The following is a 24,344-nucleotide window of genomic DNA, read 5'->3' as shown; positions in this document are numbered from 1 at the left end:
AGTTCAAAGCTCTGATCGGAATTACAGTGTTTCCAGTGCAATAAGCCCCGCTCACAGCACGACTCAGACTCGCAATTTTTTTTCAGTCTAAGTCCATACAGGGGGTGCCTGAGAACAGATTTCCAAGTCCGGATCTGAATTGCGCCCAGATTCAGCACTTAGAATCAAAATGGTAAAATTGGGCCCTTGGAGGAAATCCCATGACAGTGGCATTGAAAGTCACTGCTGCCTTTACCAGCGGCTCCTTCCAGACCTCCTGTCCTGCATCTCCCAGCCAGCGACATACCTGTGCATTGGGGAGATGATAGATGTCCTGTTCAGGACAGCAAACCAATGTTTCCAAATCTGCCTGAATTCCATCTGGTGTTGTCAGACTTTTTACTGTGAATTCCATCAGCCAGGCTGCAAGAGCTTTGGATTTGTTCTCGTTCTGGTGGACCAGTTTTCTGTTCAGCATCATACAATTCCCCCCGTACAGATGGAGTACATATTTGGCCCATCAAGTCTGTGCCAACTCTCTGAACAACATTTTACTCAGACCCACCCCGCTGCTCTATCCCTGTAACCCTGCACATTTACTGTGGCGAGTCCACCTAACCCACAGATTAAGGGACTCTAAGGGGCAATTTAGCATGGCCAGTCCACCAAACTTGCACATCTTGGATTGTGGGAGGAAACTAGAGCACTTGGAGGAAACTCCACACAGTCACCCAAGGCCAGGATCAAAATCAGCTCTCTGGTGCTGTGAGGCAGCAGTGCTAAACACTGTACCACTCTGTCGCCCCTCAGGCACAGTGGCACAGCGGTTAGCATACATTCTTCAGTTTATCCTGCTGGAGGAAATGGGACTACTGGCAGTAAGGAGGTGGAGCGGCAGGCACCCTTGAAGGGTGCTGGGGTGAAGATCTTGGGGTGTCTAGCTGGTGTTCCTCCTTGCAGTGGACGTCCAGTGGAGGGAGGCATACATACAGTGCACACATCCCATCTGCTACTGCATCCTGCAACCCTGTCCAACATCCCTATGTACTGGTGCACTCACAGTTCCTGAAGCCCTTATGGGTGTCACTTTGTAGTGAGTAGGATGTGCCACTGGCAAAGGACTGAAGATCATTCATTCACTTCCAGTACTACTGGGCACTTCTTTTGCCCATGGGTGCGAATCTCTACTGCCAAATCCACCCATGCCACAATAGTCAGTTGGATGGGAAGCCTTTCTGTTGCTGTTCCAACCAGCACCTCCTGCCTTTCCTGGACGAGCTGGTGAAGAAAGCCTTTCAGGAAGCTTTCAATGAACTGCGTCTGGTCTGCAACGTCCTGGCCTTGGCAGAATCCAGAGCTCCCAGCTGGCAGTGAATGAAAGGCTAACTAGGTGCCCTTTAAATATGGCACTGGCACCTCCAACTCAATGAAGTAACGGCGGGGACAGTGACTTCCTGCCTGCCTCGCCATGGCATTTTGCAAATTCCTCAGGGATATATATGTGATGAGCTGACCAGCGTGAGATTGTGCATCATTGGCTTTCTCACCCATGGAGAGAATCATTCTGACATCTGTGCCTGCCACCAAACACAGACTCTGGAACACAGGATTCTAGCCATTATTTCTCATTTAATTGCTTGAAGGAAAGCTCTGCAATTTTGTTTCCCTGATCTCGAAAGACATTTAATTGAAGATCTTATCTATCCCTATCATTTACATTATATTCAACCCTGTGATCACTTGCCTTCTATTGGTACTTTCATAGTTCCATTAAATCTGTACCCTTCTGGACCATTGATGTGAGACAGGTTCCAGATCTCTATCATGCTGAAAGGCAGGTCCATTTAATAGTCTAGTGATAATACAACTAGGCCATTGCAAACACCAAGCTAACATTAGATTGATAATTCCAATTCATTGAGAGATCCACTGAGGCCTAGGTGATGCAGGTACAGGTAAGCCCATCTTTCTATTGGTTTTGTCCAGAGGAGGCCTAGCGACGGCTGAGTGGTATTGTTGCCAGACTATGAATCCAGATACTCAGCTGAGTTCGAATCCCGCCACGGCAGATAGTGCAATTTGAATTCGATTAAAAAATATCTGGGATTACAAGTCCACTGATGGCCATGAAATCATTGCTGATTGTTGGGAAAACCCATCTGGTTCACTAGTGTTCTTTAGAGAAGGAAATCTGCTGTCCTTATCTGGTCTGGCTTACATCTGACTCCACAGCAATGTGGTTGACCCTCAACTGCCCTGAAATGGTTAGGCAAGCCACTCAGTTCAAGGGCAACTAGTGATGGGCAATAAATGCTGGCCAGCCAGCAACGCCCAAGTCCATGAATTAATTTTAAAGAACTAGCAGTATGATGATGATTCTGTCACTCAATTGGATATGAGCCATTTCTACTTGGTTCATGCAGAAAGCAAGCTGATACGACTTACCTTGTGTCATTTGATATTAATGTAAATCTGGATTGATTGCCTTGGAGAATGAAGTCTGTTTTTTTTTGTTTAGCTGTGTAGTATAAAGGGTTAACAGGTGAGCTATGCTAATATGTGACGTGGACGCTGATGTACCACTCACATCAGTCAGGCGTATGTGTTAGACTCTCTCACACCTTCTCTGTAACCTGTTTAGATGGAGCACTGATAAACAAGTATTAAGCAGGTACCAGAATATGTCTCCAGTCTGTCTAAGAGCGAAGTCACATGCTAAGAGTCCAAGTCCACTCACTCTCCTAAATACAGCTTCATCTCCCCTGTAGATCATCTCCTTATCATCTCACTGCTCCCACTCACCACCCATACATGCCAGGCATCCTTAGCGTCTGCCCTGGCACATGGTCTGCTTACACTCTCTCCATCTGTTTTCATGCAGGACAAGCTGATACATAAAAAAAGGAGAGGGATGCCAGATTGGTGGAGGGATGTCCAAGTGGAAAGTCCTTCCTGATTTTGAGTCCTCTAGTTGGCCGGAAGGAACTTGTCTCCTTTTGTGTCAAGTGAAGTGGATGGCGATAAACTCAATGAGGGTCCAGGATACCATCATCCATCACACAAAATTAACATGAGTCATTTTTCCTGTGTCTGAAGACCCCTGCCACGTAAGAATGAAATCTCCATTCTCTTGCAGGCACATCAGGGAGAAGCCCAGCCAGTCCACCAGCCAGGTCCAAGGAAGCTCTGAGACCAGCGGTGAAGATTTCTCTGAGACGGAGGTTGGAGACTGGTCGCAGTGTTCACCCACACCCTCCACACCTAGGTGGGATGTTGTTTTAGAGAGACCTCAGGGTCTTAATATGTTGAGGACCTCACTCTCTCTAATCCACAGCAGGCGGAAGCAGGAATGTCCCAGGGTGCCAGAACTTGGAGGATGGCTGGAGGCCAGGAATTGGCTGAGGTCCACTCAAATGACATGCCTCTGGACTCAGAAATGCCTCAGTTGCTGGAATTCCATAGGCAAATCAGAAGAGATTTCAGCTACGCTGCTTGGATTGAAAAGCATTCCGAGGCAACCTGGTCAACACAGTGAGGGTGGCAGCCACAAGGGATTAGTCGTGTAGTATAAAGTGGTGCAGGACTGCTGTCCCCCACCACTGCTGTCCTGCACCATGCACTCCGTGGTTCAGGCACTTATGGGCATCTCATAGTGCCAACACCAAAGGATGGCGGGACTCCTTGAATTCACTCCAGCTGCCCCTCTATCCTAGGATGAAGGCAGGGACATCCACAGTGAGGAGAAGAGGCTAGTGCACAGCCCAGGGCCACACACCCAGGGGACCCCAGGGGTATCCAGTTCATTTGAACCACCTCTTCCTGTGACCACTTCAGCTCCAGCTCCACAAGTCAGGGCAGGTGGCACTGCCACACAGCAGCACTCCGTAAACATCTCAGGGTCCTTCAGGACTCAGCCCTCAATAGGACTCTTGCTAAGGTCATCACAGACAACAGGGTGTGAAAGATCCACCACCGCTGTGGATCCTGGAGATACACCAAGATGTGGCAGGAATGGTTAGAAAGATTAAGAGTGTCTAATTTCACTGTGGACATGGGCATCAGGCACTTGTAGATAGCATCTCCCTCTGTAATAAACTCCCACCTCTGTGAGTAAACTCTCACATACTGCAGCATCTCTATGGCTCCTTGCTCGGATGAGTTGTCTTCCTGTTGAGTCACTCAAACAATGGGTTCCTGTATCACAGGAGCTCAGTCCAGTTCTTCCTCCATGTGCTTTTTGCAAGGTTACCAGTACATTAGTGGCAACCCTTCACAGAGACTAAACACGTCAGTTAGGCTATTTCTTATGGGGAATGAGAATATCTCCCACAATGTGCAATGTGGCCATCACTCATCCCAATCAGTGTGACTCTCTGCACATATTATTCTGCTGCTTGTCCCCATAAACTGTTAGTCTTGGCCTCCGTCAACACTGGACCTCAGGGGCACAGATCACTAAGGTGGACCTTAGATCAGGAGAGGTGAAAACCTCCACATCACATTGCCATGGTTTGACCCAAGATGCTGAAAGTAAACAAGCTGCCATCAGCCAGTTAGGAGTCAGACATTCATGATAGTTCTTTAAGGATCTATGCAATAAAAGTGGTTAGCACTACTGCCTCACAGCCACACAGGGACCCAGGTTCAATTCCGGCCTCAGTTAATTGTCTGTGTGGAGTTTGCACATTCTCCCCATGTCTGCATGGGTTTCCTCCAGGTGATCCGGTTTCCTCCCGCAGTCCAAAGATGTGCAGGTTAGGTTGATTGGCAATGCTAAATTGCCCCTTAATGTCAGGGGAACTAGCTAGGGTGTATATGTGGTGTGACAGGGATATAGCCTGGATGGGATTGTTGTTGGTTTAGGCTCAATGGGTCAAATGGCCTCCTTCTGCACTACAAGAATACTATAATTCAAAGTTATTGTTATCCTTCTGCAATGTAGGAACTATAGGCGACCTCTCCTCCTCATTTTAGAAGCCTTATGAATGCGCTGTCAGCAATCAAACAGGAGAGCAATGCTGATGGAAGGAATGCTAGGATGATGGAATGTGTTCAGTAGTTTGTGTCATCACATCCATGAATCAGGCAGCTATGAGCATGTCTGGAGCTTGTCTGCCCTATCGGCCATCACCATTGTCTCATGACTGAGCCCCTCACTTTCTAGGAACTCCTCTTCATCAGACACCTCAATGTCCTCCTCACCTGAGGAAACGCGCTGCTCCTCCTTTTCCTCCTCAGACACTTCTCCCCTCCCATTGCTGTGCGTGATTGTGTGGGGCCCAGCAGTTGATCACAATGAGCAGGACTCTCTGTGGATTGTATTGCAGGGTTCCACCAGACCTGTCAAGGCACTGGAACATCACCCTCAGCATCCCTTCTGCTCCACTGTGCGAGTTGCAGCATGAGGTTCATTGTACATTGTCTCATTTACACTCTGTGGCCTCCGTACAGGTGTCATCAGCCACCTCCTCAGTGGGTGTCCACTGTCCCCCGAGGGGCCAACCTTGGAGCCATTGTGGACTGGCAAAAATGGCAGGGATCTGACAGTAGCTTAGAACGTCTGATTTGTGCACAGTGCCCAGGAATTTCACCCACACCTGGAGGATGCACTTCATGTGGTTGCAGACCAACTATATATTAAGGAGTGGAAACCTTTGTGATTGACCCCTTCATGCCATGGAAGTCCAAGACCCATGTGAGTGCAGTTGATGGCACCCTGCCATCTATGGAAAGTCAGACATCGGACAAATCCCATGGCTCTTGCATCCTTGCTAGCCTGATCCTGCTCAAAATGGATGTAGTTGTGTGCCCTTACAAAGAGTGGGTCCATCATCTCCTTGATGCATGTGTGTGAGGAGGCTTGCAAGATGCTGCAAAGGTCGCCCTTGGAGCTCTAGAAGGAGCCAGGCATGTCAAAGTTGAGGGCAACTGTGAATTTCAACACCTCTAACTCCCTGTGGTACCAACGCCTGCAGAAAGCGCATAAGTGAGCCACCAGTTTTCTTGATGATGAAATCCTCATAAACACTGTTCCTCATCCGTTGGAATTTCAGCCACTGCCTGTACACCCTGGATAGTGGAAGGCACCTCTGACTGACTGCTCTCTGGGGTTCCTCGTGCCTGTGGTCTTGCCACCCTTTCCTCTTCAGGGTTTTGATCGTGCCTCTGGAGAGCCAGGCGCCTCTGACAATGTCTTCCCTCTCTATGTGTCAGAAGATTGATAGCTAATTCCACAGAGTCCATCTCTCTCTTGGGTTAATCACTGCAAAACTAAACAGAGAGTTAACAGTTAGTTTTTGCCTCCAAGGATTCACCCTTTGTCTATTCAGCTTCAGTCGCTGTATCTTGATGGCCAGTGATTCATGTGCTGGCCACCACATTGATGAGCAGTCCTTTATTTACTCATGCTACACCTTTGGACACTGTATCTCATCCAGATGTCATCTTAGGCAAGAGCATTTTCCCAAGCTTCACCCTAAGGCCTTGCGCACAATGTTATCAATAGGGAGCACCTGTCAAAACATAACTCTACACACATCTGATGGGTCAGAGTGTTCTCCTCAGCCAGTGCGTCCTCGTTCGTTGTCAGAGGGGATGTATGTGTTTTCCCACTTGGCCAAAAGTGCAGGGAAACCATTGCAGTAACTGAATATGGAGGTCAGTGCACCAAGGGATAACTTCTGAGCAGTAATCAGTGGCACTCTTACACATTAGTGGGCATAATTGGATGACTAGTCAGATTACAGGCATGTTAATTGAATTGTAGCTGAACAATTTCAGCTGCAACAGAATGTTTATTGCTGACATGCGGTCACCGTGATGCTTGCCTTTTCAGATATAAGCTCTCAGCATCCCCAAACCGCGCCCCCCCCCCACCACCACCCCACAAAACATACCAGTGAATCCACTAATCTGGCCACCCACCCTCCGCTCTAGCCCAGGTTTATCTTTCCAGTGTCAGGAATCTCTGAGAAGGCAGAGACCCAGCAACAGTAGATTGCAGCCTCAGGAAGGATCACTTTTAGATTTGGTTATCTCTCCTTTCTGGGCCTGAGTCCTCCCCCACACCTGGATCTAGCTCTTCCCGCTTCTGGCCCTGAGGCTTTTGCCACTGGTGCATACTGGCCATTAAATTCTTGGCCCTCATTGCTCACCCCCTCACAGTCACTGCTACCCGCTTCCTCCATGCTGCTACTCACCTCACCTTTGGTGGCATCCCCCCCCCCATCACCCACAAAGCCTCCATTGGCACCACATCTTCTCCAAGTCCATTGCTGGCACTCACTGAGCCCTCTGCTTGTACACCCTCACCTTTGCTGCTGCCCTCTCCCCCCTTGAAGCAGTGGCATTGCACAGTGAGCTGTGCGCCTACCCCCAAACTCCCCTGTGATGTGAACCCACTAAGTTCCCATCTTTTGAAAATCGTTGAGATTTGTGCCACCATGACATTGCACTGCTGTAGATGGATCTTGAAATGTGGGGGGTGATTTTTGCGGGGAGACCCAATAATGAGATGTAAATGAGGTTTACGCATTGCAAAGCATGAAACCCTTTATGTCACTGGCGGGGAGAGGGAACGATTGCGATGGGACTTCATGTGGACATAATATGCAATTTGGACCTCTTGAGATTTTCCAATCCCATTGCTAATATTGCCCGAATGGGAGTGGAAATTCCTGACCATTAGCACAGATTTTGCTACATTGTTTGAATTATTTAAAGAAAATTACTCCGAATTTAGTGAAGGAATGTTTAAAAGAATCGGTGCATAAAATGTCATAATACAGGTTTGTTCAATAAATTATAAGAGGTATTGTGAACCATTGGGCAGAACATCTGAAGGGTGCAGCCATATTTGGATTGCCACTCTGCTCTTTATTACTCCCTTTTTTGGAAAGTGAATTCTTCAACAAACACTTAAGATCTATTATATCTCAGCACGGGTCCTGAGATCTGCCCACAGTGGATACTGAGTGAGTGAGCAGCGTCGGTGAAAGGGCAATGGATGGTACTGGGAATACTGGGTTGGCATTAAATGCCACTGGGACTGTCAAGAGGCAAGGGAGATAGGTAGAGGGACACAGGATATCACAGTGGATATTGAGGGACCATGGGGGTGGGGCATTAGATGGCATGCATTGGCATGAATGGGGTATGGGGAGTGTATGGGGGCTGAGGGGCTGTAAGTAGAGAGGGATAGATGGCTGTTTTATATTTGGTTTTATTTAAAAGCTTTGGCACAGTGCCAGTGCCTGGCAGCAGGCCTTCTAGCAGCCTCTGCATTCCAGGGTCACCCGCCACAATTCCAATTTTAACCCTACAGTCCCCTGCACTAAAAATCAAATCTTCTGGGGGACCTTGGCGGAGTTGTGAATTGTCCTGACTCTGCACTCCCAACTCAGGAGGGAAAGCTTTGGCTGACGTTGGGCGGCACGGTAGCACAGTGGTTAGCACTGCTACTTCACAGCTCCAGGGACCTGGGTTCGATTCCTGGCTTGGGTCACTGTCTGTGTGGAGTTTGCATGTTCTCCTCGTGTCTGCGTGGGTTTCCTCCAGGTGCTCCGGTTTCCTCCCACAGTCCAAAGATGTGCGGGTTAGGTTGATTGGCCATGTTAAAATTGTCTCTTAGTGTCCTGGGATGTGTAGGTTAGAGGGATTAGTGGGTAAATGTGTAGGGATATGGGGTTAGGGCCTGGGTGGGATTGTGGTCAGTGCAGACTCGATGGACCAAAGGTCCTGTTTCTGCACTGTAGGGTTCTATGTTTCTGAATTATCAACTATAGATTAAGTTGAAAAGATATATAATAATTGCACTGCACATTATCACAGAGATGGGGGCTCTATTTGTTCCAATTTTAGCTTAAACAATAGTTGGAGTCAAAAGGCTGGAAGACTGTTTTAATGACAATATTGTGGCTTTAGAACTGGCTAATATTTTAAATTAGTTTTTTGCTTGTTCCTGGTGCTTCAGGTCATTGGTTTCCAAGGTGTCTAACTTGTAGTACAGCCACATACAACTTCCAAAACTGACAATATGGACCTTGAAGCTCAAGCAGGAACCTGGTCCTGTTTCTGATTATTATTGAGTTTAATTTATTTAGTAGTGTCACAAGTAGGCTTACACCAACACTGCAATGAAATTACTGTGAAAGTTCCCTAGTCGCCACACTCCAGCGCCTGTTCACATCCACTGCAGAGAATTTAGCAGGACTAATGCACCCAACAAGCATGTCTTTCAGACTGTGGGAGGAAACCAGAGCACCCGGAGGAAACCCATGCAGACACGAGGAGAATGTGCAAACTCCACGCGGACAGTGACCCAAATCGGGAATTGAACCTGGGTCCCTGACAACAAACCTATTTGCCCCATTTTGGATTTTGTGAGCTTGACAACCTGAAAAGGGCAAGTTTTTACTATTGCTTCACAATTGGATACATCTTAAATCAGAATGCTGAGACCTATTAGTATCAGAGACTTTAAGTATGTGCAGATTAATAGGGACACAGATTTAAATTTCATCCGAAGCTCACGACCACACTGATATGTAGCTGTATGGCTCATGAAGACAAACGCTTGGCTAACACCAATCCATTGTATAACTAACCACAGTGCCACATTTATGATATAGGAACATCTGAATGTGAAAAAGATGGAATATTTGAGATAAATACTCCAGGCAAATCCTGAGCACCATAAATGCAGCTTATTTTAATGGTTTAGCCTCATACAGAGTGATGGGTGATCTGTGGCCTGGAAAGAGGTTGGGGGGGGTGGGTGGTCACATGCGGTCCATCTAGGTTCTGAGTGCGGACCCTGGAGACATTTTGTTGACCGTTGCCCATGCATAGGGTTGCCACGTTCCGCTGATTTCCTTCCATGTAGTTTAATCCCTATCTGTATGACTGAAGTGATACATACATAAAGCAACAGCAAGTAAACTGAGGTGCATGCGGATGGCACACAGCATTGACCGTGTATTTTTACCCTTTGAAGTTGATGATCATTCTATTAAAACATAAATGATTAAGCAGTTTTTATAACTTGTTATGAAATAGCTGGTGCATATCATATTTAATCTTATTCATGGTGTCATAGGCAGTGAACATGCCCGATTTCAATCTTGCGGCCCACTGAGATAAAGGAGGGTCAGTCAAGTGGCCCACTCACCAGCCTAGGTTGCCCATTACTGCTCACACTGCTATGATCTGAGTGTAGCACAGAATCCCTACAGCATCTGCCTAAAGAGTAACCTTAAATGCTTAAACATCCCTGCTTTACTCCTTAAACTATTTATCAGGCATGCTTCCAGTACAGAAATCCTAAATTTAACAGATTTTGACGTGAAATAAATTTTGGTAAATTTTCACCTTGGTGCTGATCATTAACTTGACTCAAATCATACTGAGGCAGGCCAAGTCTCAACCTGGGTGAAAAGAGTTGAATTAAACAAACAAGAAACTAACATTAATCACTTTTATCCATTTCAAAAGTTTTATTTGGGGTAACTCCCATAGGGAAAAAAGTACAAAAAAATGTTCACTCCAGGTGCTGCAGTTTTATGACAGTTATTTCACAGCAATATAATCTACATTTCTAATCAATTCCAGTCCTAGAACTTTGGCCAAGAATAAAAACAAACCTCATTAGCAAAGACCTTAAAGCATTTTTTCTGTTTCTGATTATATAAAAAAGTAGCACAAGTACTCAGCAACAATAGTAAAACAAGTGAAAAAACTGTTTTATTTTTCAGTACATCCTTTAATTGTGTATTTCGGTTATTTAAGTGCTGACAGATTTCCAGTTTCAATCTTGTACCATTTTTAGGGAAACAATTCTGCAATTTATTTTGTGCTCAAAGTAGTGAACTAATATAGCAAATGAATAACATAAACTTAAGGGAAAAATAATTTATCAAAATAGTAATAAACCACAAGACTACATTATGTGTGTAAATGAAGATGTAGCCATTAACCTATCCTGTTGCAAACTCAAGCTCTAGCCACACAATTTACAGGATGTCATAAGCATGGTATTGGACAAGAAAATCAACCAAATATACAACCAAAATTGTTGTTAAAAATCTACAAGTGCAGATCGATGAAATATATACAAGCTCTACAAAACCATGCAAAAACATGATACATTTTCACATCATTTCCTATCAAAAGTGCTTCCAGAACTATAATTATGCAGAAAGCTCTAAGGTATGTACAAAATTATTTAAAAATGTTTTTAACATGCAATAATTACTGCATTTTATTATGCCATTAGTATCCTCAGTGGGGAAATACAACTGTCTTGCCAGTGAGGACAATGCAATGTCATCTAGGGGAAACACAGCAAAAGAACCATTTCTCATGAAATATATAAAATAATAATCAAAGCTATATAGATGAGCAAAGCAGCATCTGAGCTAATTTGAATTGCAACGTGGCATTTACAGGGGGCTGAAATCTCAACACAGCGTCACATATTATTGGGAATCGGTTCATATCTGACATTGACTATTATAATTGGGGAAATATGGCACACAATTCCTCACTTTTGATGCAACTCAAAATATTTTACGTTGGCTACTGTTGCAACTGATGTAAGAATGGTTGACGTCCTTCCAGGAGGACATGACAAAGATTGAAAATAGTGCAATAGAAGACGAAGTAGTGGTTAATACCAAACTTGCATTTCAAAAGCCTGCCAATTATACCAGCAAAAGGAAACAGAGGGAAGTAAAGACTTTGATGGTATTGAGGCCATGCCAAAAGGGTGAGTTAGAGACAATGATAATTTTTGATTTCAAAAGTCAAATAATTTGAGGCAACATCATGTGCTGAGTACTCGAGGAATAAGGTTCTGTGACAAGGTGTCAAGGTTTAGTCGACATTCAATCCTTGCTCTGCTTACTCCCTAATTTGGGCCAACACTAAGCAGTGTCTCCAACTTGAATGATGGTGAATCAGCAGGAAATCTGAACTGATCAACAACAGGAAGATTGGCAGGGAGAGTAACAGGATGAGTGCCTGCAGTCTCATCGGCAGAGGTGTGAAATCCAAGAGGACCTGAAGCTCAAGACTAACTTACAACAAAATTATTTGTAAAAGGAAACCTAAGAAATGATAAATAACCGTGCACTAAAATAATCTTTAAAACTGCAGAAATTGGTCATTAGTGGATGATGATTGGGCTGGACTTAATGGCAACTGTGGCCCCAAGGACAGGCTTGAAAGTCGGCTTGAAGGGAGGGAAGGAAGAGATTGGGTGGATGGGTGTGCGAGATAGTGGATCCACGGTTCAATGGTCATTGGGCAATTAATTGCCTGGTATTGGGGTTACCACCCCTTTAAGGGTGAAGATCCGGCCGAAAAGAACAGTTGTCTGGAGAGGTGACAATATTCTGGCGGGGTGGGGGGGGGGGGGGGGGGTCCCTGTCTGAAGAAATGGCCTTGCTGCTAGGGGGCACCTCCATGGGTTACAGGGTGCCTGATTAGGAGGGGGGCACCCAGCTCACAAAGAGTGACTTCTGTTGGGCAGCTTCCCGAAGTCGTGTATGATTCCCTACTCAGTACAGGTACTCTACAGCGGGATGAGGCCCTCAAGTGGCCACTAAGTGTCTCAACTGGCTTTTGGATGGGAAGGCCATCTTCATTCATGCCTGCCTGCCCGCCCCCTCCCCCCAAGCCCCCGACTATATCACAGGGCATCAGGAAGATAGAGGCACTCAAACCATGCCTACCCTTTGAATTAGATTGTACTCTTGCCTCAGAACACTCGCTATCCCCTAACCCCGAACCCCCCCAACACCCACACATCCCGCTGAGGGTTGTATTAAGTTCTGCTCATTTTGTGCAAGGTAGAGCATTTTGATATTTAACTCGGTGTGTGAGTCAGCCTTGCTCAATGGGTAAAATGCCCTCACTTTCCTTCTGCTACATACATAGTCATCCATTTCAATGCTCGAGTGATTTTCAGACCCTGTAAATAGAAGTCATACTTTCACATTGATGAATGACACAGTGAAATGGTGTCATCACTGCATGCTAAAGAATAGCATTCAATACTTCCCTGCAACTCTGGGCATTCGCTTCAGCCAACTCTGGCGTCGGATTTCAAGCTTTAGGGCTTCTCAATTAATTCAGATCGTCAATGGGAAAATTCTCACGAGAGTCAAAATCAGCACTGAAATCCTCAGGGCTTGCCTTTATTATAGGGCTCATGATCCTAGCACCTATTCTCTCCTTCATTCTGTGTGCTATCATAAAACACAGAACACACCATACAGAGTTGTTATGCATATTTTATTGTTACTTACTACGAAACTAAAAATCCTTTCACATAGATCAACCCCCATTCCATTATGCATCCTCTGTGTATTTAGAATCATAGAATCCCTACAGCACAGAAGGAGACCATTCGGCCCATTAAGTCTGTACTGATCACAATCTCATCCAAGCCCTCTTTCTGTAACCCACACATTTATCCTGCTAAACCCCCGACACTAGGATCAATTAAGCATGGCCAATTAACCTATCCCGCACGTCTTTGTACCCCATCTAAGCCCAAAAAATTGGAGTGTTATCCAATTGCTGTGCAGCAAGCAATTTTCTTGAAACTAAACAATGCCCTTGAATGATTTTTACTTCAGTTTCCTCTTGTTCTCTTTAGATGTGGAGTCACCCATCCAAAAGGAGAATTTTGCTGAATTGCTACACAGTCATAAATGTTACAAAGTGACTCGATTGGTTTTATTCCCTTCTTTTGGACTGCTGGTTAGTGGCAGGCTTGGTACAGACCTCCTGTGTAAAACCTCCTTTAACGTAATATCAAAAATTCTTTTCCATTACAAACGGGGACAATTGTAAGAATAAATTCCTGTATTGTCACTGAAGCAGAATTTTGTGATTGTTTGCCAGCGGAAATGTTAGACAAAATGTTTGCCCCTAGAATGTCTTGTGCAGGAAGTTTCAGTGATGCAGTGATTCAGGGAATTGGACTTTGGTAAGTGTACATATGGACCGATTGATCAGAATACCGTTTCTCTTTAAACACCCGTCGTAATTTGCACAAATTGTGGTGAACGTTCAAGTAAACAAGTCCTTAAGGGGTATAAAGGGAAAAATTCTGAATATTGTTCTATGCTAATATTTTTTCATTTCAAATAATGGAAGTAGCAATGTATGACCCATTAGGAACAAATTTGTATAGCACACATTCAGACTGTGGAGAATTAGAGTGTTATTGTACTGTTTTGAGCACAGGATTAGTTTAAGAGGATAGAACAACACAAAAGGTGGTTGAGATCATATGGGCGAACTGAAGTTACCACATTCCTCTCAGCAATCCTTCTCCATGCATATGTGATCCCTACATTCTACCACAACAGACAAGGTACTTAATTAAAATAGTGCAGTGTGTGGGATGCTGTATTACATCTCATTTCTTATTTTCAGCTCAGAAATAGAACAATATAATTAAAAATAAATAGATATGTGCAATTTTGCACTCTGTACAACACAATAGACAGGAACTTGCTGGACAGGGGCATCTCACAGTATACACAGCGAGACTTTCTGCTGTTTACAGCTTAAAAATATTTGCAATGCTGCACTTAGTGAAATAAAGGACCAAAGTCCATTCAGTTAACCTATGAGATTCAAGTACTGAGAAAGACACAAAGGAATGATAGAGAAGGACAGCAGATTAGAGTCAAATTAGTAACAGAATGAGAAATAAAAAACAAGATTAAAGGAGGAAAAGAAAATTGATGCTGATAGAGAGGGAAAAGAGACAAGGGAAAAGTAGGTTTCTTTTACATTTTTATAATAATAAAAGATTATTTTTATAATCTTTACCACAATAGGATTGAGTCGTTCAAATTGATCTTTGTCTGGAACAAAGCAGTTGATTGGTATTGTAGCAACACAGCTCAGTTCCAGTCTTAATCTTGATGGCAAGTTTAATGGTCAATTAATGTGTATATCCAGCAAGTTCTTAATAATAACAGGGAGGTTATGAGAGTGGCATAAATCAAGCAACAAGTTCTGGAGATTTGCAATTCATGGCATAATCCCCTATTTCTCTGAACCTGGTGGCCAATTTGCACATTAATAACAGCATGTGTTGTTAACATACCATTATTTCTCCAGCAAGATCCGGCCCAATATCTTTATTAGTCTAAGTTGGACAGTGATTTGCAGGTGTGTGTACATTACTGTACATATATTAGAGCAATAAAGGTATTAGGCTTTAGTTAAATTACACTTTCCATAGTGTTTTAGTAAAAGCCATAGCATACAACTTGCACACTGCAAATCTAAGGATGTTAGTTTTTATTTTATTTGCTCGCTCTGTTTTTAATAAAACAAACTTGTAAAAGTAGTTTGTGACACATCTTTGCATGTCGAGAAAGTGTAACGTTTGCCAAACATTAGGGGAGAAACTAACACATTCTAGTTAGTGTGCTTTGAAAAAGAACCCTGAAAAATGTAAATTTAATGGTTTGAAAAGTGAGAAAATAAAAAAAAAATTAAACATGTGAGATATGTAATACATATGTAAATAGAAGATTGTGTAACAACAAAATAAAAAAAAGATAACTGTTCTGGAAGCTTCTCTCCGCATGCAGTGCTACCTGCTCCACTGTTTTTAATGTTCAGGCTGCTTCAACACTAGGTGGTGCTATCATCCATTTTACCAGCATCCACTGTAAAAATAAATGGGTGGCTGGGGTGCACAATAGACAAAGTTCCCATTGTACTGTGGCCTTAGCTTTGGAAGCACTGTAGCACCATTCCTATAAGACTGATTGTGAAAACTCATCATTGTTTTCAAAACGTTCAAGTTTGAGGAAAGAGCAGAACAATGAAAGAGAAACAAGGGCTCTGCAGAACAACATACCACCATTCCTATAAATTCTGGTTCCCTTTTCTTTTTGAGTAGTTGTAATGTGGCCATGGGTAGATTAGCAGCACCTTGACTCCATGGACTACTTCCCTTCCGTGACACAGCTTCTGGGTTTCACTTTTCTCCTCTCTCCGGTACTGGGCTTCATGTGCAAAGAGAAACTAGAGGTGAACACTGTGCTTCTCTCAACTGGGAGAGGTAAGGCTGCAAAGTCTGAATTCACCAGAATAACCTCATTCAGAATCAAAACTTTTAAGGATTGGTTCAAAACAGAACAAAACAAAAAATGAGTGAGGAGTTGGGCTCCTTGTGGTCCATCTCTGTTCTCAACCCTCTGTGTAAATGGAAGAAAGCTGGCTGGGGCAGCGATCAATTGCATTAATCTGGAGGAAACTACTGTCCTCAGGACAATTCCGTACAGAGTCACCAAAAACCCCAGGAGAAGTTGCTTGAAAGTCGTAAGCTGCAAATTAAAAAGGAATATTGTTAATGCTTTGCATAAAATAAGAACACAAAAACTCCAAACTTCGGTATCTGGATCCACCATTCCAATTTCAAAGGGTTGTGAACATAGCCCAGTCTGTCACACAAACCAACCTCCCATCCATTGACTCCACCTATATTTCCCACTGCCTCGGAAAAGCAACCAGCATATCAAAAATCCCATCACCCCGGACATATTCTCTTCCACCTTCTTCTTTCGGGAGAAAGATACAAAAGTCTGAAAATGCGCACCAACAGATTCAAGAATAGCTTCTTCCCTGCTGTCATCAGACTTTTGACTAGTCCTTTCATATCATAAATCTCCTCTGTGGTTAGCACAGCTGCCTCACAGTGCAGGGACCCGGGTTCGAATTCTGGTTTGGGTCACTGTCTGTGTGGAGTTTGCACGTTGTCCCATGTCTGCATGGGTTTCTTCTGGGTGCTCTGGTTTCCTCCCACAGTTTGAAAGATGTGCTGGTTAGGTGGATTGGCCATGCTAGATTACGCCTTGGTGTCAGGGGGGCTAGCTGGGATAAATGCATGGGGTTGTGGGGATAGGGCTGGAGGGGATTGTGGTTGGTGCAGACCTGATGGGCCTCCATCTGCACTGTAGGATTCTATTTATTACATTGATCTTTCAGCTTAATCTACTGTAACAGAAACATTATATTCTGAACCCTATCCTTTCCCCTTATGTATGTTATGAATGATGTGTTTTGCCTGTATAGCATGCAAGAAACAATACTTTTCACTGTATCCCAATACATATGACAATAATAAATCAAATCAAAAAAGTAGAGCCCAGCTGAGTTCTTATGAAGGGGGGTCAAGTAAAATCTAGAACGTTGATTGGCCGTGAAACATCCGGGGCTGTGATTTTTTGCCTCTGTACATGGCCAAAAGACATGGTGGACTGGACCCAATCTGGGATTCACATCCGATCTCTAACACTGGCAATTTTAAGCAGCATGGGATAGTGGGTAGTTAACTTGCACGAAGTAGTCCTGGCCTTGCTGGCTTCACTGCGGATGTACGCAACGGGTGAGGGTTCATAGGAATTATAGCATGAGGACATGCGAGGAGAAGGAATAGAGGTGGGGAGGTGAGGATCGCCCACTTCTGCTGCCTCTGCCCGTGTCTTGAGCTGATTCCAGAAAAAAATGACCCCGACTCAATTCTGTCCATGCCACCCCACCACGTAAACAATATGGACAGATACTGCCAGGCAGGAGGCATGATCACAATGTTGGGAAACTGCCCAACTCACAACTCCCACCTTGAAACTGAAAATCTGGCCCCAGGAAGCTTCTAATCCGCATGGTTCCCAAGGGTGGGGAGTTGTGGGTCGGGCAAAGGAGAGGAAAATGCAATGTTAGCCTCCCTATTGCTTGCTGTGTGTGATGAGTTCAACAATGTGACTATATCTGTGGTGGAAGTGGGGCTCAGTTACAATCTTATCTTGTTTTCAGTCTTTGACGAATATCAGTCCACTTATAGAGGTGGTGTATTCAAAAGATGTTCTCAGCAGGTGGTGCTCAGAGGCAATGCGATTTCTTCTGTTTCCCTTCTCCGTCGGGCACTTAAAATGTGTTCACAGTGGTGGAGACATCTTCTCAGCCTGCATACAGGTGATCCTGCCCTGACTGTGCAGACTCTGGCACCGCTGGTGTCTGAAAGGGACCATGTTTTTTTTACCTGTGTGTTCACCATATGTGACATATGGAACAGACACAATTTTAAATACAAGTATCTGCACTTTCATTTGGTGCGCGCGAGTCTTCAGTAAGTTGCTTGCTTGCAGTCTATTTTAAAACTGGAAGGCATAGAATCATTGGAGGTATATGGCATGGGAAGAGGCCACTTGGCTCATCGTGTCTGTACTGGTTGAAAAACGAGCTACAAAGCCTAATCTCTCTTTGCAGCATTCGATCCATAGCCCTGCAAGTTACAGCATTGCAGATGTATATCCACACATCTTTTAAGTGAGTTGTTGGTTTCTGCCTCTATCACCCTTTCAGACAGTGAGTTCCAGACCTCCACAACCCTCTGCATGGAAAAAACAACCCTCATCTCCCCTCTAAACTTTCTACAAAACACTAAGTCTTTGCTGCCTATCCATTGACCTTATTCTATAGTAAATAAATCCTTCCCATACACTCTATCCAGGCCCCTCATAATTCTGTATGTCTCAATCAAATCTCCTCTCAGCCTCCCCTGTTCCAAGAAGAACAACCCCATCCTATCTAATCATTTCTTACTGTCCTGGTAACATCCTCATACTCCCTAATGCAATTAATTACATCCTTTTTTTGTAATGAGGTGACCAGAACTACATATAGTACTCAAGTTGTGGTATAACTAATGTTTTACATTGCTATTTCCAGCCTAAACTCTCTGTTCTTATATTCAGTATCTCTGTGAATGAATGAAAGTATTCCATATGCCTTCTTAACCACCTCATCAATGGCATGGTGGCACAGTGATTAGCACTGCTGCCTCACAGGGTTTGAGACCTGAGTTTGATTCCTGGTTTGGGTCACTGTCTGTGCAGAGTCTGTATGTTCTCCCCATATCTGTGGGTTTTCTCCCACAGTCCAAAAGATGTGCTGGTTAGGTTGAATGGCCACGCTAAATTGACTCCTAGTGTCAGGGGATTAACAGGGTAAATGTGTGTTTATGGGAATAGGGCCTGGGTGGGATTATGGTCAGTGCAGACTTGATGGGCTGAATGGCCTCCTTCTGCACCGTAGGGATTCTATGATTGCAGTGTTAGTGTAAGCCTACTAGTGACACTAAGAAATAAACTTAAGCTTAACCTGCCTAGCTACCTCAGGGATCTTGGGACAGTCACTCCAAGGTCCCACACATCAGTATCCTCACATTTATTGTGTAATCCTTTGCCTTGTTTGCCCTCTATAGATGCACTCACATCATACCTCTCTGAATTGAAATCTATTTGCCACTTCTCTGCCCACTTAATCAGTCTATTGTTATCTTTCTGCAGTTTACAGCAATCCTTCTTGCTATCAACCATATGGCCTGTCGTATTGTCTGTAAATTTATTGATCATTCCCCCTACATTTACATCTAAATTACCCAAGGGCAAACCTGGGTCCCTGCTTCTGTGAGGCAGCAGTGCTAACCACTGTACCTGCATGCCACAGTCCATTCTCAGTGAGAGGCCTTATTGGCGTGAACAGAAATGGCAGCCTACAATCAGGTTACCTCATGGTAGAGTCACATGACTACAGCAAGTCAGGTGTGACATGTGGACTGATTGCATTTCAAAACTCAAACACGTCCCACCTCCTGTCAAACCAGTCCCAATATCCCAGGAATCTGAATCCCCCCTTCCTACACCATCTCTCCAGCCATGCATTCATCAGACCTAATCCCCTATTTCTGTGCTCACTAGTGTGTGTCACAGGTAGTAATCCGGAGATTGCAACCTCTGAGGTTCTGCTTTTTAGTGCCTTACCTAGCTTCCTAAAATTTGCTTTCAGGATCTCATCCTTTTTACCCATGTCATTGGTACCAATGTAAATCACAACTTCCGGCTGTTCACCCTTCCCCTCAAGAATGTCCTATGGATGCTCTGTGATATCCTTGACCCTGGCACCAGGGAGGCAACATACCATTCTAGAGTCACGTCTTTGGCTGCAGAGATGCTGGTCTGTTCCCCCAAAGCTGCCAAATTCCCTTTCATTACTCCTCTTCCATTCTTCTTCCTTCCCACAATTGCACCCATGGGCCACCCATGATCCCAAACTTGGGCCTTGCTGCACTATCCTGATGAACCATTGTCCTCACTGACACCCATAATGGAAAACCCGTTTGCGAGTGCAATAAACTCATTCTGCTCGACATGCGGACTGCTCCTAGATTTTGTATTGTTCACCCACTCTCTCTGCCTGGACGCTCCTAAGCTGTGGTGTGACCACCTCCCTGAACACGCTATCCACATAGTCCTAACACTGCGGATGCGCCTCAGAGACTCCAACTGCCGTTTGAGTTCTGAAACCCAGAGCTCACATTTCTGCAGCTGGCAGCACCTGAAATGTCCCCGACTCCACAGAACTGTGAAACAATTCTCAATTTCTAATTAGCAGTGCGATGATAAAAAGAAGGCAAAAGCAACTGGAAATGCTGAAAATCTGAAATATGAAACAGAGATTGCTGGAAGTACAGGTCAGTCGACACTCTTAAAACTGAAAGATGCCTTAATGTTTAAAATGCAAGTCCTTAGTCAGAAATTGGCAAAATAGAAGCTGTGTCAAAGGGTCATCCAGACATAGAACATACTAGAACATTACAGCGCAGTACAGACCCTTTGGCCCTTGATGTTGCACTGACCTGTGAAACCAATCTAAAGCCCATTTAACCTACACTATTCCAAATCATCCATATGATTATCCAATGATCATTTAAATGCCCTTAATGTCGGCGAATTCACTACTGTTGCAGGCAGGGCATTCCACACTCTTACTACTCTCTGAGTAAAGAACCTATCTCTGACATCTGTCCTATATCTATCACCCCTCAATTTAATGCTACATCCCCTCCTGCTAGCCATCTCCATCCGAGGACAAAGGTTGACACTGTCCATCCTATCTAATCCTGTGATCATCTTATATGCCTCTATTGAGTCACCTCTTAACCTTCTTCTCTCTAATGAAAACAGCCTCAAGTCCCTCAGCCTTTCCTCATAAGACCTTCCCACCATACCAGGCAACATCCTGGTAAATCTGCTCTGCACCCTTTCCAATGCTTCCACAACCTTCCTATAATGCAGCAACCAGAACTGTCTGCAATACTCCAAGTGCGGCCGCACCAGAGTTTTGTAGAGCTGCAACGTGACCTCATGGCTCCTAAATTCAATCCCTCTACCAATAAAAGCTAACACACCGTATGCCTTCTTAACAACCCTTTCAACCTGGATGCCAACTGTTACTCCTTGCATAGTGAATCACTGCACACTTTCCTGCATTAAACTCCATTTGCCACCTCTCAGCCCAGCTCTGCAGCTTATCTATGTTCCTCTGTAACCTGCAACATCCTTCTGCACTGTCCACAACTCCACCGACTTTAGTGTCATCCGCAAATTTACTAACCCATCCTTCTATGCCCTCATCCAGGTCATTTATAAAAATGACAAATGGCAGTGGCCCCAAAACAGATCCTTGTGGTACACCACTAGTAACGGAACTCCAGGATGAACATTTCCCATCAACCACCATCCTCTGTCTTCTTACAAACTGCTAAATCACCTTCAATCCCATGCCTCTGTATTTTCTGCAATAGCTTACCATGGGGAACCTTATCAAACGCTTTACTGAAATCCATGTACACCACATCAACTGCTTTACCCTCATCCACCTCTTTGGTCATCTTCTCAAAGAACTCAATAAGGTTTGTGAGGCATGACCTACTCTTCACAAAACCTTGCTGACTATCCCTAATCAAATTATTCCTTTCTAGATGATTATAAATCCTATCTCTTATAATCCTTTCTAAAACTTTGCCCACAACAGAAATAAGGCTCACTGGTTTATAATTATCAAGGTTGTTTCTATTCCCCTTCTTGAACAAGGGGACAACATTTGCTATCCTCCAGTCTTCTGGCACAATTCCTGTAGACAATGATGACATAAAGGTCAAAGCCAAAGGCTCTGTAATCTCCTCCCTAGCCTCCCAGAGAATCCTAGGATAAATCCCACCTGGCCCAGGGGACTTATCTATTTTCATACTTTCCAGAATTACTAACACCTCCTCCTCCTTATGAGACTCAATCCTGTCTGGTCTAATAGCCTGTATCTCAGTCTTCTCCTCAACAACATTGTCTTTTTCTTATGGGAATACTGACAAAAAATATTCATTTAGTGCCTCTCCTATCTCTTCAGACTCCACGCACAACTTCCCACTACTGTCTTTGACTGGCCCTAATCTTATTCCAGTCATTCCTTTATTCCTGACATACCTATAGAAAGCTTTAGGGTTTTCCTTGATCCTACCTGCCAAAGACTTCTCAGGTCCCCTCTTGGCTCTTCTTAGCTCTCTCTTTAGGTCCTTCCTAGCTAAATTGTAACTCTCAAGCGCCCTAACTGACTTGAAACATTCATTCTGTTCTCCATCTTTGGGTGCTGCCAGATGTGCTAAGATTTTCCAGCATTTTCTGTATATGTTGTACAAGTTAAGCATGCTGCGGACTGAATAACTTGAAGGCTTTGGAGAGAAACAACAGATATGAAACCAAGAATGCTGTCCTCTGGATGTTTGTTCATTATTACATATTGTACACAATACAGAAACAGACCACTTAGCCAATTAACCCGTGCTGGGATTTATACTGCACACAAATCTTCTCCCATTCATTTTACCTCATCTCAACCTTTCAGCATACTTTTCTATTCCCTTTTCTCACATCAACATATCCGGTTTCCTTTTAAAAACACCTTTCATCTTTCAGATGAGATTTTAAATTAAGGCACCATCCCCCTGCTTGACTGGATGTAAAAGATCCAATGGCAGTGTTTTAGAGAAGAACAGGGGCGTTTCCCTGATGATCTGGTCAGTATTTCACCCTCACTCAGTGTCACATTAGGCAGATTTTTCTGGTCATTATCACCTTGCTGCTAGTGGGAGTTTGCTGAGTGCAAATTAGCTGCCACATTCCCTACATTATAACTGTGACTGCCACTTCATTGACTATAAAGCACTTTGAGACATCTGGTGGTCACAGAAAGCACTTTATGCATGCAAAGCTTTCTTTTTTGTAAGTTCTTTGCCTTGACTATTTTTGGTGATAGTGGGTTCCAAATTCTAGCCACTCTCAGAGTAAAGAAAATTCTCTTTATTTCTCTGTTGGAGTTACCTTGCATTTTCTATTATTCTTCTACATTTAGAGCCCCTAGTTTTTGATCCAACTAGTTCATTTTTTTCCCAAATGGCTGTAATCTCTCAGTTCTGTTATAATCTTTTTCTTATTTATTAGTGTCACAAGTAAGCTTACATTAACCTTGCAATGAAGTTACTGTGAAAATCCCCTAGCCGCCACACTCTGGCACCTGTTCAGGTACACTGAGGGAGAATTTAGCATGGCCAATGCACCTAACCAGCACATCTTTCAGACTGTGGGAGGAAACAGGAGCACCCAAAGAAAACCCACATAGACATGGGGAGAACATGCAGAATCTACAAAAACATTGACCCAAGCCGGGAATCGAACCTGGGTCTCTGGCATTGTAAGGCAGCAGTGCTAACCACTGTGTCCTCTAGTCCTTCATGTACTTTCTCTGATGTTTCAATGTCCTTTTTATGTAGGGCACTTTATATATAGGGCACAGTTACCACGCTGCTGTGCAAGTTTATCGAATTTTACTACTTTTGAATACCACTCTAGGAAATAAAATCTCAGTGATTCGCCGATATTTTTAATTGCTTCGCTGACATATGATGCTGCTTTTAATGATTTGTTGACCTGTATCCTTGGAGCCCTTTGCTTTTCCATCCCGTATCAGATTAGTTTTTTTGAAGATTTAAGTGATGTTTCTGTGTTTCCAACCAAAGTGCATAATTTCACATTTATCTCCATTAAAGTTCATTTTCCACTCAACTGCCCAGCCTACATGTTTCCTCTTGTCTTTTGTCAAATATTGTCTTTCCCAGAGTTTGTTTGAATAGTCCAAAACCTGCAGTACAGTTTCTGATCTTTACCATAATCCGACTGGAACCTAAACATACCAGCAATTACTGATCGCTATAATATGGAAAATGTACTGAAGCAATGCAGAACATAACCATTCCATAGAATTGTGTTTACTGTGGACACAGAGTCCGTACCAGTTTAGTCATACTCACTAGAATTCCCTGAACACTCAGTCTCACTATTACTCTGCCTCCTCTCCTCTTTGGATTCCTACAGTACAGAAGGAGGCCATTTGGCCCATCAAGTCTGTACTGACTACAATCTGACCCAGGCCTTATT

The 24,344-nt window shown here is 44.0% G+C and overlaps 1 protein-coding gene across 1 annotated transcript in view; it reads right to left on the bottom strand.

The window, feature by feature from the left end:
• Positions 1-12,783: 12,783 nt before the first annotated feature.
• The window catches only part of LOC145342994 (zinc finger protein GLIS3-like), a 593,605-nt gene continuing 582,044 nt past the window's right edge, over positions 12,784-24,344 (bottom strand). Inside the window, exon 11 of the mRNA XM_080188697.1 lies at positions 12,784-16,340. Coding sequence (XP_080044823.1) covers positions 16,204-16,340 — 137 coding nt within the window. The 3' untranslated portion in view covers positions 12,784-16,203. The remainder of the gene's footprint in view (positions 16,341-24,344) is intronic.

Source organism: Carcharhinus amblyrhynchos, chromosome 5 (assembly GCF_965287045.1).
Source record: "Carcharhinus amblyrhynchos chromosome 5, sCarAmb.v2.hapA, whole genome shotgun sequence".
In the NCBI taxonomy this organism is placed as follows: Eukaryota; Metazoa; Chordata; class Chondrichthyes; order Carcharhiniformes; family Carcharhinidae; genus Carcharhinus; species Carcharhinus amblyrhynchos.
The sequence above is the reverse complement of the archived record's forward strand: the minus strand, read 5'-3'. Positions and strand labels throughout refer to the sequence as shown.